The sequence below is a fragment of the Chrysemys picta genome, chromosome 25 (assembly GCF_011386835.1).
Source record: "Chrysemys picta bellii isolate R12L10 chromosome 25, ASM1138683v2, whole genome shotgun sequence".
In the NCBI taxonomy this organism is placed as follows: domain Eukaryota; kingdom Metazoa; phylum Chordata; order Testudines; family Emydidae; genus Chrysemys; species Chrysemys picta.
The window spans coordinates 17,065,850-17,082,422 of NC_088815.1; the positions used below are offsets into that span (position 1 = coordinate 17,065,850).

The 16,573-nt window shown below is 39.3% G+C and overlaps 1 protein-coding gene across 3 annotated transcripts; it reads right to left on the minus strand.

The window, feature by feature from the left end:
• RAB8A (RAB8A, member RAS oncogene family) lies at positions 1-16,562 on the minus strand. 3 transcript variants are annotated; one of them, XM_005279051.4, is made up of 8 exons: positions 16,368-16,558; positions 14,929-14,989; positions 11,908-11,968; positions 11,245-11,322; positions 9,762-9,851; positions 6,467-6,532; positions 5,688-5,738; positions 1-4,325 (listed from the first exon to the last, which is right to left on the minus strand). In XM_005279051.4, exons 1-8 carry the CDS (start codon positions 16,525-16,527, stop codon positions 4,233-4,235), a joined length of 660 nt encoding a protein of 219 aa, XP_005279108.3. In that variant the 5' UTR covers positions 16,528-16,558; the 3' UTR covers positions 1-4,232. The 3 variants fall into 3 exon arrangements, with proteins under 3 accessions (XP_005279108.3, XP_042717974.1, XP_042717975.1); XM_042862040.2 differs by lacking the exon at positions 5,688-5,738 and having other exon boundaries at positions 16,368-16,562; XM_042862041.2 differs by lacking the exon at positions 9,762-9,851 and having other exon boundaries at positions 16,368-16,560.
• Positions 16,563-16,573: the final 11 nt, after the last annotated feature.

A 16,573-nucleotide genomic window follows, 5' to 3' on the forward strand; every position in this document is an offset into this window, starting at 1 on the left:
TCTTTTCATAAGAAATTTATTTACGCAATGTTCAGGGTTCTGTACAACCGAGTAAAAACAAATACCACATAATAAACATAACAGTTTTTAAAAATACAAACATGAAAACCAATGAGTGCATTTTAAGAAAGGCATTGTCACAGAGGGAGCAGCCAACAGTGGTCATCCTAAAAAAACACTGAAAGAAAAATGTTTACAGGTTTTTTAAAAGTTGGTATGAATGAGTTTAGATTTTCCTTAGTGACCAAGTCACACTAAACCCCTGACCGACACTCTATTGGGAGTATATAATTCTTGCAGCAAGGGCTGGAGAGAAACCAGCCTGCCAATCTACCTTATTCACCCACCCACCCTGATCATCTGAAAAAATTAGTCATGGAGAAGTCACCCTGCAGTAATCAGACTGCACACTACCCAACAGCATTCATTTGGATGAGTCTTTGCAATGTCTAGGAATGATCACAAATTTGTGTGTGCCTTGGTCAGTTCTTCCATATCCCCCTATAAACATCCTGTACAAATGAAGATCTTATTCCAAGCAGCTCTTTGCCAGTCTCTTCTTCAGTGTACCACCCAACTGTTTCAAGTCCTAGAGAACACCTTTAAACCATGGTGGCCTCTGGGCACTAGTATCAGCCAGAGAAAGTACGAGGAAAGAACACCCTAACAGCAAACAGAAGTTGTTAGTAACATCCCACTTAAAGGGAGGGACCAAATGTTTCTCAGCAGTAAGGGGACTAAAATAATCCATAGGATTCATAAATCTGAGGCTGAAAGCCTGGTGCTGGCATAAGGCTCTGATGTTGCTAAACATTGAGTGCACTCAGGTGACCACATTTAGTGCACATCCAGGTGACAACATGTTAAAAAGCACCCTTGCTCATTACTGAAAGATAGGGTATTGAAAGTCTGAGACCTCTGTTTGGGTGGGCCAATCTGAAAATATTCCAACCACCGTCAAAGATCAAGTCAACCACAAGATCTTGTGATGGTCATTAAATGTAGACAATAGAGATAAGGTCTTTGAGTTTGTGCTCGAAAAGTAGGTTTGTTTCTGTGCAAGCCAAGCATCAATTGTTAGAGTAACTGCTGGATTTTTAGTTGTTTTTAAGAACACCTAAAGCTTTGCAGCAAGTGCGTTAAATACGTTTGAGTAACTAATGAGTTCTTTGAAGTTTTACAAAACTTGATACACCAAAAATGGAGATTTGCCCTCCATGTATAAACAAAAGCGTGGTACAAATAGTAGCTGTTGAACATATGTGATGAATGAATATGCTATTGTTCTTTTGTTGCTTCTTCTGGCCATGTTGATATAAAACCATCTTTTTTCTAGAATACCAATTTAATTATGAAAGTGCTAGTGAAAGTATCCAGCTACATGCTGAATTTATCCAAGATCTGTGAAAGTGCTACAAGTTGTATGTAGCATTGTCAGTGTTTAGCGGCACTTAGGGAAAGCATGTATCCAACTGTATACATTAATTCACTATATATATTTGCTATGTTAGAATGTCAGCCTTCAGGTTGCTTAAAATTGATTTAACTTTTATGTCAAGTCTATATATCCTAGATGTACAGTGGTGACAGCAAATCACAGTTAACTGCATGAAACTTCCTGAGTTTGAGCAAAAATATAATTGTTAATTAAGTACAATAGAATCATTGTAAAGAAAAATCATGATGCTGTAAGGTAGGTATATAAACAGGTACAACCACCTGCATAAACATGGGACATTCACATACAAAAATGTTAACTTACATTAAAAAGGACTAATGTACAAGCCATTAAGATCTAGAAAAATGAAAAGTGAAGATCACAACTCCATCCTTCAACCTCTGTTTGGAAGTGAATACTCCCCTCCTCCCTCCCAAATCAAGCCTGATAACTCTGTAGCATGGGATGCCATGTAATTGTAGGCCGCATAGCGTACCAGACTGCCCACTATTTTACAGTCACAAATCAAAGGATAACATGGACTGCAACACCCAGCTACCACAGGATATAAGGATGGAGGATGAACATTCCTCATTCGCTGCTTTGAAACAGAAACTAAAAATTTTAACATATTTAAACGTATGTTAGAGACTCTTGTTTGTCAACAGTGTTCCACCATCTCGCCCTTAAGCCACCCCCAACTGCTCATGACTACCTAGAATGTTTTTAAAATGCTTCTTTATCCTACCATCGTAGCATTGCATGTCCATCCTATACCTCTGTATTAGCTGTACGCAAAAATACAAAGGATCTTTTTATTTTGCGTATGTAGCCATGATTAACTGAATTATTTTTACTCTAGAGAAGTCTATCATTCAGCACGCTTGCCAAGTCCTCATACTATACAATCCTTACTTGATTCTTGTTGGAATATGCATGTTACATGCAGATGGCTTAATGAACAAAATTAGCTCAGTTTAACATGTCAACACTGGACAAAGGGTAGCTGACAGCATAGAAAAAAAGCCATTTAAAAAAGTTACATGGTAAGTGTGCAAGAGAGTAAAGCTTTAGTTTCCGTTTGGTATTCAGTTTGAGCCAAAAGGCTGAGCTCATATTTGCCTGTAGGAGAATTAGTTACATTATTATAAAATATTTTAATATTTGACCTTTAACTCTAGTGACACTAGTGAAAGCTACTGCAAGAAAAGAGGTTGGAACATATTCACGCAGACTTCAAGGAAAGAGAGGTAGGGAGTAAAAACTCAATTTTAAAATGAGCTTTAATTTATTTTTCCCTTAAGTGCAGTTGTCAATGTAAACAAAACATGTTAACAATTCCAGTGAGTTGCAGGACATTGCTGATACGTTCATTCTCTTCAAATGTGCTCTTTTACCATTATGCCAGTTACCGGACAGAAAGAGCAGCTTCTAAATAGCTTACTTGTTGGCTTCTTTTCAAATCCAGTTAATTAAAATCAGTTTTACAACCATTAACCTGAAAGCTGCATAAAAAGAGCTTAAAATTGCTTGGCTGTTAAGTTTGATATATTGGAATGTGTTGTGTCTGTGTGTATAAAGTGTACATACACAGAAGTATATTTTCTTTAAGGGTCACCACAATTTTCCTGTACCTCATCGTTTGCATTGCCATACATAGTTAAAACAATTCACTACCACTTTAAATCTTAAGCAATCATGGCATGGGAGCAAGAGAAATGTCAGCCAAAAAAAAAAAAAAAGCCAGTTTTCAGAAAGTGTCAATCTATGGAGTGTGCATTTTCATACGGGAGAAATGCAATACATTTTTGTTTTCACAAGTTAGAAATAACCACTAAGTCATGAAAGGTTTGTTTGAAGTCATTCTCAACTATGAAATTAAAAATTTATGCGGCCCATGATAGTGTTATTCAGTTATATCGTTACTTTTGAATAAGGTGGTCTATAACTATAGATAACAGATTAGAAACACAGATCATTTGCACAAGAGTATAGAATAAAATTATCTCAATTTAAAAGATGCCTAGATATTCGACAAATATATTCTGGATGGTCCTCCCTAACATGGGGAAAATAAAGTTTTTTCCTCCAAAACTTCTCATATCAAGGATTTATTATATTTACAGCACACTTTGGTTCTCTAAAAAAATAGATATTTTCTTTCTTTCTGATGAGGCATTGTGTTTCATTTAATTTTTACTGGTGGATTGTCTAGAACGGTGGAACTGAACTAGTGACGGACAAAAATGATTTTGTCCTGTGATAGCCAAAAGGATAGATATGCAGAAAGCTTCTACCCACCATTTGAAAGCTATAAGTAACGGTTTAAAATAAGTGCATTTTTGTTGTTTTGAAGTGATTGTGCTCTATGTATCTATAGACATTTATATGCGTGTATCATGTACACATACCATTAGTTTATTAATGTTGGCATTTCAGTGTAAAGTCATTTAAACTTAATTTTTCTACTTTAGACACATTAGATATAAACCCCCGCCCAGAGAGTGAAGCTTGTCAGTAAAGGTGCTATTGGAGGTCACTTTTGATCTGTATCCCTTCCCTAAACAATGCATATGCCAAGCGGAAGGTGTGACAGAAAAATATTTAAAAAATTTCATCTCCAAAATTGAAGAGTCAGACAGTTATTAAAATAAACAATTTCTTAATCTTATTCTGATGGCCACAGTGTGACACAACATATTGAAAGTGTTAAATCCACACACAGAGGAAATCTCACTCAGAACAGGCACAGTCCAGTTCGATTGAGCAGATGCTCAGGTTAAGGCAGTGTCCCTCACAGAAGAACACATCGGAAAAAGCTGCTTTTCTTTTGCTGGTCTGGTGTGATTTTGACTCCCTGGTTGCTGCCTTGTGGGCTATTGCCTTCCTAAAGATGCAAAGAATTTAAAAGGTTATTTATATTTAACTAGAGTGATTGCAAGATTACTTTACTTTTGAGCTGGATTCAAAATGCTCTCTATAGCAGGTCAAAAAACAAACCCCCAGCTCCCTCCCCCCTTCCCCCGAAAATCAAAACAAAACAACAAAAAATGAATTCTGCTAAACCAGGCTCAACCAAACATGGACTGTGCATATTCTTTATGCGCCTACTGGATTCAAATGCCTATTGAGGTGAAAGCATCCACAACTTTTATATTGGTCTCGTTAAAACATCTGAGTCATCAGCAAGACCCAAATACAGCAGTTATATCTGCACCAACTTCTATGTCACATGGTGGTCGTTTATATATATATATATATATATATATATTATATATATATATTAAAAAAAAAAAAAAAAAAAAAAAACCACAAACAAACCTATATAGGAATTTGTTTCAGTAAAAGTCACACAATGCTTCTTTGTTAAACTTGTTAATAAATAAGACCAAAATTCATGCAGTCTCATCGGTTGCATGAAGGAAATTTTTAGAAATCCACCAGGTGAAACATGATTTGGTGATAAAAATCCCAGAAGCTAGTCCCATAACTAGAACTGGTTACATAATAATATTTTGGAGAACACTGGGTCCAGTACAGAACAACCTGATCGGCCTCCACCCATTTCTAATTTCTATGATTCAATCAGAACGTAAGGGTTTGTCTACACTTACCGGGGGATCAACATGTGGCGATCGGTGCATCGGCGGTTGATTTAGTGGCTCGAGTGGAGACCCGCTAAATCGACTGCAGATCACTCTCCTGTCGACTCCTGTACTCCACCTGAACAAGAAGCACAAGGGGAGTCGACGGGAGAGCGTCTCCCGTTGACATAGCATAGTGTGGACCCCACGGTAAGTAGATCTATGTATGCTGATTTCAGCTATGTTATTTACATAGCTGAAGTTGCATAAATTTAGATAGATCTCCCCCCATAGTGTAGACAAGGCCTCTAAGTGAGGAATTTCCTTGATTAGTTTCCTTGCTATAGCTCCCACCACAATTTCAGTAAAGCAAAATAGGATTTATTAGCAACTTTAGAGAATCTCTATTTAAAAACTATCTCAATTATGACTTTACGCTATAGGAATTAGCCATCTGTTTGTATTCAAAAAGCACCCAGAGAGTTGATTGGAGGACTGACAAAAATTTCTGCATTCACCAATGTGCCTAAGTGGAATAGGCCTCAAAAAACAAATATTCTAGTCAATGTAATACTGTAGTGGGATTAAAACACAAAAAAAACCCACACCCAACCAACAGAAAACAAAACACCACAAGTGGCTTGGACTCAGTAACAGTTACTCACCAATTTCTTGTCCATTTTTGCTTTGATATCTCTCGCAAGAGTGAAAAATGCCTAAAGTAAGAGCATATTTAAAACTTGTGTTTTATTAGCTACCTATACATGTGGAAGTTCGTTTAATAAAAGCTGCTTTCATAACTCCAAAACCAAGAAGTACTGGTGAATGTCAATGTTTTAGCCAGGAATATTTTTGTGACCTACCATTTGGAAACCTTTAACAGTTAAAAGACGGACTCTTGATTTCAGAGAGAAAGTGTCTCTCTCCAGGACCACTGTTGATCCACAGAACTTTGGTTTGATGTGCAAGAGTCATTGAAAGTTACTACAAGCTGATTTAGTGCAGATTACTACATGAAAGGATATACCAGCTCAAGTCAATCCATCAGTAGCTGAAGAATCTGCAGCAGGATGCCAGACACGCCCAACCGTGGCACCTTTGGAGGGCACAGTGAGAGATTTCACACACATTCACACTGGCCCAGCACAGAGGGGTTCATACCAAAACCATTTCTCAGGATGGACAGAAGAAGTGTTCTTAATAAGCAGAGAATCATAGTAAATACAGATAAGGTTGTACAAAGTTATTTTAACTTTATTTACATAGTGGAACGTGCTCTTTGCAAAATACTTCCATGAGACCGTCTAAGTTAACTAAAAACCCATTGCCAATAACAGATAGGATTTAACAGCATGTAGTCAAAATAGATAGATGCTCCTATTGCTTTTATGTACAAATCATATAAAATAGTCTGTACTAGGAGAAAAAAAAAATCAATACTCACGTTCTCTATGTTAATATTCGCTTTTGCACTGGTCTCCATGAATTTAATTCCAAAACCAATAGCTAGCTGAACAAAAAAAAAAAAAAAAAAGAAAAAAAAAAAGGGATATCAGATATAAGCCCTGAATAAGAATTCATTCTCACTGTGCAAGACCTGCCATGGTACTGAAAGGAGGACTTTGCAAAGTGGCAGCATTAAACTGAAATTCAGATACCACAGAATCTTTTAAAAGTTAAAAAAAAATATTTCTCTTTACCCAAATTGTTTAATATCCTAGTTATATTACACTGATTTAACTTGCAGTCTTGTTTAAAAATAAAATTTAAAGCATCATATTTAAGGTAAAAATATGCATATTTTTTCAAAGCACTCATAACAATCCCGACAAGAAACCTTCACAAAGAGTATGGGCTAGATTTGATATTTTTGCATAAGAAACACAAATTAGAAGAACAACAACAAAACAGCAAGAATAGGTGATGATGAGAATGAAGTTTCTTACAAGTTATAAAACTAAGTGCCTGCAAGCTGTTCTGCTCTGGTGGCTCCCTGTACCTTTACGGACCTCTACTGTCATTTATGAGGAATTAGCAGGATTGTTTCTTCCAGCTTTAGGTGTCAATGTGCCCCATTCCACTGGCCTTCAGGGAAAAGCAGGACTTCCAAAGCATGTAAATTTTCCTCCTTTTGCTCAAAAAGTTTGTCATTACACACCTAGAAACTCTTGTCCCAATGGTTGGGGAATAACACTTCATTATATAGGATTATCTCCTCCCTCTCATATATCTGAAAATATGGAAGGGTGGAGGAGAATTTCAAAAAGGAAGAGAATTTGTGGTATGTTGTTACATTAGACAAATTAAGAGGACTGGGCCAAAAGAAACCTGATGAGGTTCAACAAGGACAAGTGCAGAGTACTGCACTTAGGACGGAAGAATCCCATTCACTGTTACAGACTAGGGACCGAGTGGCTAGGCAGCAGTTCTGCAAAAAAGGACCTAGGGGTTACTGTAGACGAGACGCTGGGTATGAGTCAACAGTGTGCCCTTGTTGCCAAGAAGGCTAACAGCATTTTGGGCTGTATAAGTAGGGGCATTGCCAGCAGATCGAGGGATGTGATCGTTCCCCTCTATTCGACATTGGTGAGGCCTCACCTGGAGTACTGTGTCCAGTTTTGGGCCGCACGCTACAAGAAAGATGTGGAAAAATTGGAAAGAGTCCAGCGGAGGGCAACAAAAATGATTAGGGGGCTGGAGCACATGACTTATGAGGAGAGGCTGAGGGAACTGGGATTGTTTAGTCTGCAGAAGAGAAGAATGGAGGGCGATTTGATAGCTGCTTTCAACTACCTGAAAGGGGGTTCCAAAGAGGATGGATCTAGACTGTTCTCAGTGGTAGAAAATGACAGAACAAGGAGTAATGGTCTCAAGTTGCAGTGGGGGAGATTTAAATTGGATATTAGGAAAAACTTTTTCACTAGGAGGGTGGTGAACCACTGGAATGGGTTACCTAGGGAGGTGGTGTAATCTCCTTCCTTAGAGGTTTTTAAGGTCAGGCTTGACAAAGCCCTGGCTGGGATGATTTAGTTTGGATTAGGTCCTGCTTTGAGCAGGGGGTTGGACTAGATGACCTCCTGAGGTCCCTTCCAACCCTGATATTCTATGATTATAATTTAAAAATACATTAAGTGTCAAAAAGGTGTCTAGAGATTGGATAGGTGCATTTTTGTATTTAAAACTCTAATTAAAAATAAATGAATTTACGCAATAAGACTTTTAGGATACACAGCCTAATACATTGGGAACTTTTAGAGAAAGGGTGACAACACTTGCTTTTGGGAAAAAAAAAAAAAGAAAAAGAAAAAAAGACTAATTCAGTCTACATGCAATACTGCACACGTTGATAGAATTATTCTATGCTCACATTTACTACCTGTACTCCTAAATGAAACACCAGTTGATGAGTTTCCTGAAGCATTCCAGAATTGTTAAAATTTTAACTCTTGCAATAAAGATCAATGATACACAATACAATGCTGTTCTCACTGTGAAAATTTGGGGGATATGTCTATGTCAAATTAATGAATTCAGTTTTGTGAATGTCATTTAGCATTGTAAACAGTAGATTAGAGTATCCATTTCACAGCAGAGGCTGGACAGGGAGTGGACAAATTGTCTGAAAACCTGACACAGAGCAATCAAAGGCCATCAACATTGAACGACTCTTCCCTACTGGAACAATGGGTTTTCTACTAACAGGGCAACTGACTTTGGACCCTGGAATTTCCCCAGAGGAAACACATGGGCAACAAGAGGGACTGAGAATATGTGTAGACTGTAATTGCTGGGTGTAACTGCAGCTTGAGCAGACAAGCTGTGGCAGCACAAGCTTCAGTGTGGGCTAGCCCCACAAGTAATTACCCAGGATTTCAGGTGGGTTTCTATAGTCTGCACTGATGCTTGTATAGCCACAGCGTTCCTGTTTTGAGATCTGAGTTAGTGAGATTAAAGTTAGTTCAGGTATGTCTTTTTGAACTGCAATCACACCCAGTGATTGCAACGTAGACATACCCCAAGCTTATTTTAAAAAGGGGTGCTTCTAAACAGCTGACTCCATTACACTGCCAGTTGCAAGATGACCAGGTCAAGAAGCCTGGACAGGCTGCCTGGTTTAAGGACTAATACCAAACCCAAAACTCACAGGGGCAGGGAGGTCAGACGAGGGCAGTGGTCCCCAACCTTTTTGGTGTGGCGGGCACCAGACGACGAGCCACCGAGGACCGAGAAGCATCCGCCGAAATGCTGCCGAGAAGCAGCAACGTCAAGAGGTGTCACCGCTGAAATGCCGCTGAGAAGCAGCGGCATTAAGAGGCGTCGCCGAAAAGCCGCCGTTGGGGACCACTGGAATAGGGGGATTGCATTCAGGATTCTTGTTTTCCATAGATCTGTAACTCATGTGTAAGTGCTTGTGATTAAGAAACTCCTGTGCTAAGTCTATGTTCCTTGCTTTACTGCCATGTTCTCTCTGAAGGACTTAAGAAACCAGAGCTCCCACAGAGACATGAACTCTGGGAGGAATATATATAAACAACTGGGGACTGAGGAAGTCTGTAGCACCAGTTCCAGCATGGTGGCACGACTGTGGCTCTCACTGCCCAAGAAGGATGTCAGAGACTGTGCCTGAGAGACTCAGAGCTCAGAACTGGTCATTGTCCATACCAAAGGGGCTTAGAAGAACATGGAATTCAATCACAACAGACTAGTGTCTATCCAGAGAGCGGAATTGGGGCACTCACCTTCTCCCCTTGCTCTCTAGAAACTTGTCTTTTATCATTCACATCACATTTGTTTCCAAGAATCATCTTTTCGACATCTGGGGATGCGTGCTAAGATGAAAATGGGCACAAAGGTAAGATAAATTATTTGCAGAACATTTGTTGGCTTTGTGTTCATGACGTTTACTTTTAATATGTATTCTCTCTTACAAGAGACCATTATACTCTGCACTGAGTTCTGATAGCATGCCAGGAACATACAACATACCTCATACTCTTCTCTTCCACCCATCCCCCAAAAGCTACAGACTTATAGTGTAACTAAGGCAGTGAATTCACAATAATTACAGGAAAAGTTAGTTTTTCATACCATAATATCCATTGCTGCCATTTCAGAACTGCAATGTTTATTAATATGTACACTCCCTCTCCACACACACAAAAAAGGGGAAATTGGCTTTTTAATTAGAAGCAGGTAAGATGTTAACTTTCAGTTCACCATTAGTCTTAGAGAAAGTTATCCAGACTACAGCTTCACACTGACCTGAAGTAATTATGATGCTTTCTGTATCTTGTCTCGTGTACCTATGTGGCGGGGTGTATCAACCCCACACTGGCAACGCAGGGGTTAACAAATCGCTTTTGGCCCAAGAGGCCATGTCACCTCACCCTTTTTAGGCATCCAGTGAAGGAAAAATGTAAAGGAAGCAGCTCAGCTGACTAGGAAACTTTTTCTTTATTATGACAACGGGAGTCAAGTGAAGAGAGGTAGAATGGTAATTGTAGGACAAAGTAATGTGATAACTGAGCTGTACAAGTTCTACAACATTTTTTACTTCACATCATGAAAAACACACATTTTAAGTCTATATCACAATTACTTCTCTCTATCCTTCACTGTTTTTTCTACGTCCATAAAGTTTAAAGCTTCATAACTGCACATTGCAAGATTAACAAATAATTTCTGAATTCTGACTAAGTACTGAGTTAACTCTAGAAGTGCTCAATAAATGCAGAATGCCATCAACAAGATGAACTAGGTGTTGTGCTGAAAGCATTGACAACTTTGATGCTGAACATTTTCCAGGGATTTACAGCTCCAACTAGGACAATACCTCATGCCTGCAATATACTGGTGCCACTCAATGCCCAGAAAGTGCTCTGTTTAGAAATAATTAGAATGCTGTCAGGGTAGAATCAGTCAACTGTTGGATTTCTTAATTGCAGGAAAGACTCCCGTTCATGTAGTCTGCTCTTACATGCAGGCATACTGAATTACTACTGACTAATAAATTCCAGAAGATATTACCAATTTGGAGCTTCAGACGAACACCGTCTCTCCAACCCACTCCACACAAAAAAAAATTATATATTTATTTTAACATACACAACTTAGTGACAAATTTCACAGTTCTGAACCATTTTGACTAACTATTTTTCTAAAGGTTGCATAGGGACAGTATATTTAATATTAAAGATTCCTGTAAATAAAATGGGAAGTTACCTCTTCAATATTCCTGACCCAATTCCGAATGTTTTCAAAAGATTTCTCATTGGTTATGTCATATACCAACATGATGCCCTAAAGATTAAAAAAAAAAAAAAAAAAAAAAAAAAAGACATGGCAACTTAATTTCAACTAACAATTGTTTTTGTAAGGATTACAGACATGTCCAAGACAGAAAGAAAAATAAATTCTGAAAGGCTAGAATTAAAAAAAAAAAAACCCTCCTCCCCCCCCCCAAAACAAACACCACATCAACCTTTGATACGAAGCCACTTGCATAGAGAAGCAACTGCTGAAAGGAAACAAAAAAACCAAACAGCATTCTACTATGTAGCTTGAGTTAAATTTATTACATATCAGAGTACAAGAATCTTTGAGATGTTCTACAACCTATGTCCTAGCAAGCCACACATTATTTATTTGCCACCAAAATGCACATGCAAGTCACACTGGAAGTCTGACTTTGTGGGACTCCCACACCAGCGTAATTTGAACATAGCGATGGGAGCACTGGTCTTATCAAATACTTCACCAAGTGGAGTTCAAGTTCTGAAGCTCATTACAGTTATAAATGCTTATGCTTCATAGTAAAACTTGAATGGTTTCACTTTCAGCAAATTATAAATAGATTAAAAAAAATTTCAGCTACATCATGCCTACCATTGCTCCTCTGTAATATGCAGTTGTGATTGTTCTAAACCGTTCCTGCCCAGCTGTGTCCCTAAAATAATTAAGCAAATCCAATTAGTACATGCAAACTACTTGAACACATTCTGAAATTAAGGTCACTAGAGAGAATTTCATTAAACTTTACAGGAACATTCTTTAAAACACACCAAATCTACAGCTTTAACTTCACAGATTCAAAGGCCAGAAGGAACCATTATGATCTAGTCTGACCTCCTGAATAATACAGGCCAGGGAACTTTCCCAAAATAATTCCTCGAGCACGTCTTTTGGAAAAATATCCAATCTTGATTTTAAAATTATCAGTGATGGAGACTCCACCACCACCCTTGGTAAATTGTTCCAATGGTTAATTACGCTCTGCAAAAAAATGTATAGCTATTTCCAGTCTGAATTTGTCTAGCTTCAACTTCCAGCCATCAGATTGTGTTATACCTTTCTCTGCAATACTGAAGAGCCCATTATTAAACATTTGTTCCCCATGTAGATACTTTTAGACTATTATCTAGTCACCCCCTAACCTTCTTTTTGTTAAGCTAAATAGACCGATCACCTTGAGTCTATCACTAAAAAGGCAAGTTTTCTAATCTTTTAATCACTCTCATGGCTGGTGTCTGAACTCTCAATTTATCAACATCCTTCTTGAATTGTTGGCACCAGAACTGAACACAGTATTCCAGCAGGATTCCAGGATTAATGGAATGATCTTGGATTGGAGGAAGGTCTCAAGTGGGGTTCCACAAGGATCTGCTTGGGGTCCGATGCTGTTTAACATCTTCATTAATGACCTGGATGTAGGTATAGAGAGCATACTGATCAAGTTTGCAGATGACAAAAAGCTAGAGGAAGTTGCCCATACTTTGGAGGATAGAGCAAAAATTTAGAGGGATCTTGATAAATTGGGGAACTGGGCTATAGACAATAAAATGAAATTCAAAAACAAATGCAAGGTGCTACACTTTGGGAAGAAAAATCATACACACAGATACAGAATGGGGGGAAACTGGCTTGACTGCAGCACGGCTGTGAAGGATTTGGGAGTTGTGATGGATCACAACCTCAACGTGAGTCAGCAATGCGACGCTATTGCAGAAAAAGCAAATACAATTTTAGGTTGCATTAACAGGCATAGCATGCAGTTCACAGGAGGTGATAGTACCGCTCTACTTGGCGTTGGTTAGGCCTCAGCTTAAGTACTGTGTCCAATTTTGGTCACCAATGTATAGAAAGGAGGTAGAGAAACTGGAAAGCATCCAGAGGCGAGCAACAAAGATGATTAAAGGGATGGAATGCAAGCCACATGAGCAAAGACTGAAGGACCTGGGTATGTTTAGTTTGGAAGAGATTAAGGTGGGGGATCTGATAGCTGTCTTCAGATACTTGAAAGGCTGTCATAAAAGGATGGAAAAATTGTTCTCTTGTCACAGAGGGCAGGACAAGAGGCAATGGATTCAAACCACAGCACAGCAGATTAGGTTAAATTTCAAGAAAAAAAACTTCCTAACTGTAAGAACAGTAAGACAATGGAACAAACTACTTCAGGAGGTTGTGGAAGCTTCTTCACTGGAGGTTTTCCAAAGAAGGCTGGATAGCCATCTGTCTTGGATGATTTAGATCCAACAAATCTTGCATCTTGGCAGGGGGTTGGACTAGATGACCCTGGCGGTCCCTTCTGATCTCTATGATTCCTCTGTATATGCATTCCAAGATCGCATTAGCTCTTTTGGCCACAGCATCACACAAGCTCCTAGTGTTCAGATGATTATCCACCACAACCCCCGAATCTTTTTCAGAGAGTCAATGCTTCCCTGGATAGAGTCCGGCCTACATTTTTTGTTCCTATATATATATATATATTTACTTGTAGCCGTATTAAAATACATATTTGCTTGCATCCAATTTACCAGGCATCTCTGAATCGTTATTTACCACTCCCTCAGTTTGTGTGTCACCTAAAATCTTTCAGTGTTTATGTTTTTCTTGCATCCGAAGAAGTGAGGTTTTTACTCACGAAAGCTTATGCCCAAATCAATCTGTTAGTCTTTAAGGTGCCACCAGACTCCTTGTTGTTTACGTTTTTCTTTGGGTCACTGATAAAAATGTTAAATAGCATGGGGCCAAGAACTGATCCATAAGAACAGCCATGCTAGGTCAGATCAATGGTCCATCTAACCCAGTATCCTGTCTTGACAATGGCCAATGCCAGGTGCTTCCGAGAGAACGAACAGAACAGGTAATCATCAAGTGATCCGTCCTCTGTTGCCCATTCCCAGCTTCTGGCAAACAGAAGCTAGGGACACTTCAGCGCATGGTTTTGCATCTCTGCCCATCCTGGCTAATAGCCACTGATGCACCTATCCTCTATGAACTTATCTAATTCTTTTTCGAACCCTGTTAATCCTGGTCGTCACAACATTCTCTGGCAAACAGTTCCACAGGTTGACTGTGTAGTGTGAAGAAATACTTCCTTTTGTTTGTTTTAAACCTGCTGCCTATTAATTTCATTTGCTGACCCCTAGTTCTAGTGTTATCCATGCAAGACTCCACTGTTTCCAGTGGAAACGTACTTGTTCAATGATTTCCCCATTCACAATTACATTGTCAAGACCTATCACTTAGCCAGTTTTTAATCCATTTAATGGATGCCATGTTAAATTTCATATTGTTCTATTTTTTTAAAAATCAAAATATCATGTGGTACTAAATCAAACACCTTTACAGAAGTGTATTATATCAACTTTATTACCTTTATCTACCAAATTTGTAATCTCATAGAAAAAAAAAAGATATCAAGTTAGTTTGACAGGATCTATTTTATATAAACCCCATCGTCAATAAACTCAGATACTATAATCTCCCAAAGAGCAGGATTAGAGCAAAAAATCCTATTGATAATATCACCAATCAGTATGCAAATTGTGAAGCAAAGAGAGATACTTGGCACGAACTAAACATTTTATCTTAATTCATATAGCTTTAAAAGAAAATACTTACCATATCTGCAGTTTAATTCTCTTGCCATCTAGCTCTATGGTTCTAATCTTAAAGTCAATACCTGGGGGAAAAAACTACATTAATTAAGATTTCCAGAATAGACCAAATTAACACTTTTTCCCCCTTTAACTTTCCAAAACAAAGGCACCCATTCCATTTAGTTAATAGATTAGATGCAAATTCACAAAGCCTCTGTTGAAAGCAGACCTGTTGTAAACCAGCAGGGAAATTGTAACATTGTTACACCAAATAAATAAAAACCCTTTAAGTACAGTCACATCCAAAGCCTGACCTACTGTAGCTACAACTGAACCAGAATGTACAGTTCAATATAACTTCAGAAAAGCTGTATCAAGGTCAACAAAGCATTATGCCACACAGGGTCGCTGGAAGTATCATCTAATTACAATCTATTAGATTTCTCTTTTCTCAATTCTAATAGACTATTAGAGAATTTGTTTTAGCAGTGGGGTAGTCTCTTCTTACTAAGACAACATGTCAAAAACTGGCAAAGAAAAATTAACATTTTAAAATAGTCTTATTTTAGTATGACTAAAAAATAAGTCAGATTTCAGAGCAACACTGTTTATTTTTTAATTCCATATGTAATTCTACAGATGTAACATTACTCCCCCCCATATGTTAGTGTATGAAACCTCAACTGCTATGCAAAAAGTATAGAAGTACACTATCTAGCTAAGGACCTGTCTGCACACAAACTGGAACTGAAATAACTAAGGCATAGTCTACGTTAGAATAAATTTACTGGTACAGCTATACCAGCAAACCCTCCTACTGCAGACACAGCTTATATTGGCAGGAGAATGCTTTTAGTGGTGTAGCTTATACCAGTTCTCCATCCAAAATAAGCTATACTGGTAAAAGCACTTTTATCCTGGTATATATTCGCCTACGGTAGGGCTTTTTTGGTAATGTAAATGTTGCAAACAAACCGCATGTCTTTAACCAACACTAGCAAAAGTGCGTAGTGTAGTGTAGACCGGGTTGGAATGGGCAGTTATTTCGGTGCACATCAGCGTGGAGACTCTTATTGCGGACTGAGCGTGCCCTATTTAGATTTAATTTACAGTGGCAAACAACAATACACCGTAGTGCCAATACAAATCCTTCAGTTTCAGATCATTCCCCTCATCCCGCGTGCGGCCCCCTCCCGACGGGGGACGGCCCCGTGCCCCACCCCGCACACGGCAGCTCGGGCCTACCGGCTATCTGTATCCGTAAGAGTGCACACGCCATGGACAGACACACGGAGCTGCCCTCGCCAGACCCGAACACGCAGCTCCCCTGCCCCCCGGAACCCCCTTATCCCGCAGCCACACGGGCCGCCCGGCCCCTAGCAACACCCGCCCCCCGCGTCTCGCTCGCTCGCCCACTGCCGTCCCCGAAGGGCCCGACGCGGCTGAGGGGGCAGCGCTCACCGATGGTGGAGATGAAGGTGGCATTGAACGCATCCTCGGAGAAGCGGAAGAGCGCACAGGTCTTGCCCACACCCGAGTCCCCGATCAGCAGCAGCTTGAAGAGATAATCGTAGGTCTTCGCCATGTTCCACCGGGCTGGGCCCCGCCCCTCAGGAAGCATCCGCCTCTCGCGCAGCCTCACAGGATGAGACGACTGCCCCTCACAC

Excerpts from the sequence above, each read along its gene's own strand:
- RAB8A (XM_005279051.4), bottom strand. The coding sequence starts at position 16,527 with ATGCTTCCTGAGGGGCGGGGCCCAGCCCGGTGGAACATGGCGAAGACC. Across the intron at positions 6,533-9,761 it reads CTAGAGAGCAAGGGGAGAAG|CTAGCTATTGGTTTTGGAAT; the intron begins GTGAGTGCCCCA and ends TTTTTTGTTCAG. Across the intron at positions 4,326-5,687 it reads CAAAAATGGACAAGAAATTG|GAAGGCAATAGCCCACAAGG; the intron begins GTGAGTAACTGT and ends TTGCATCTTTAG.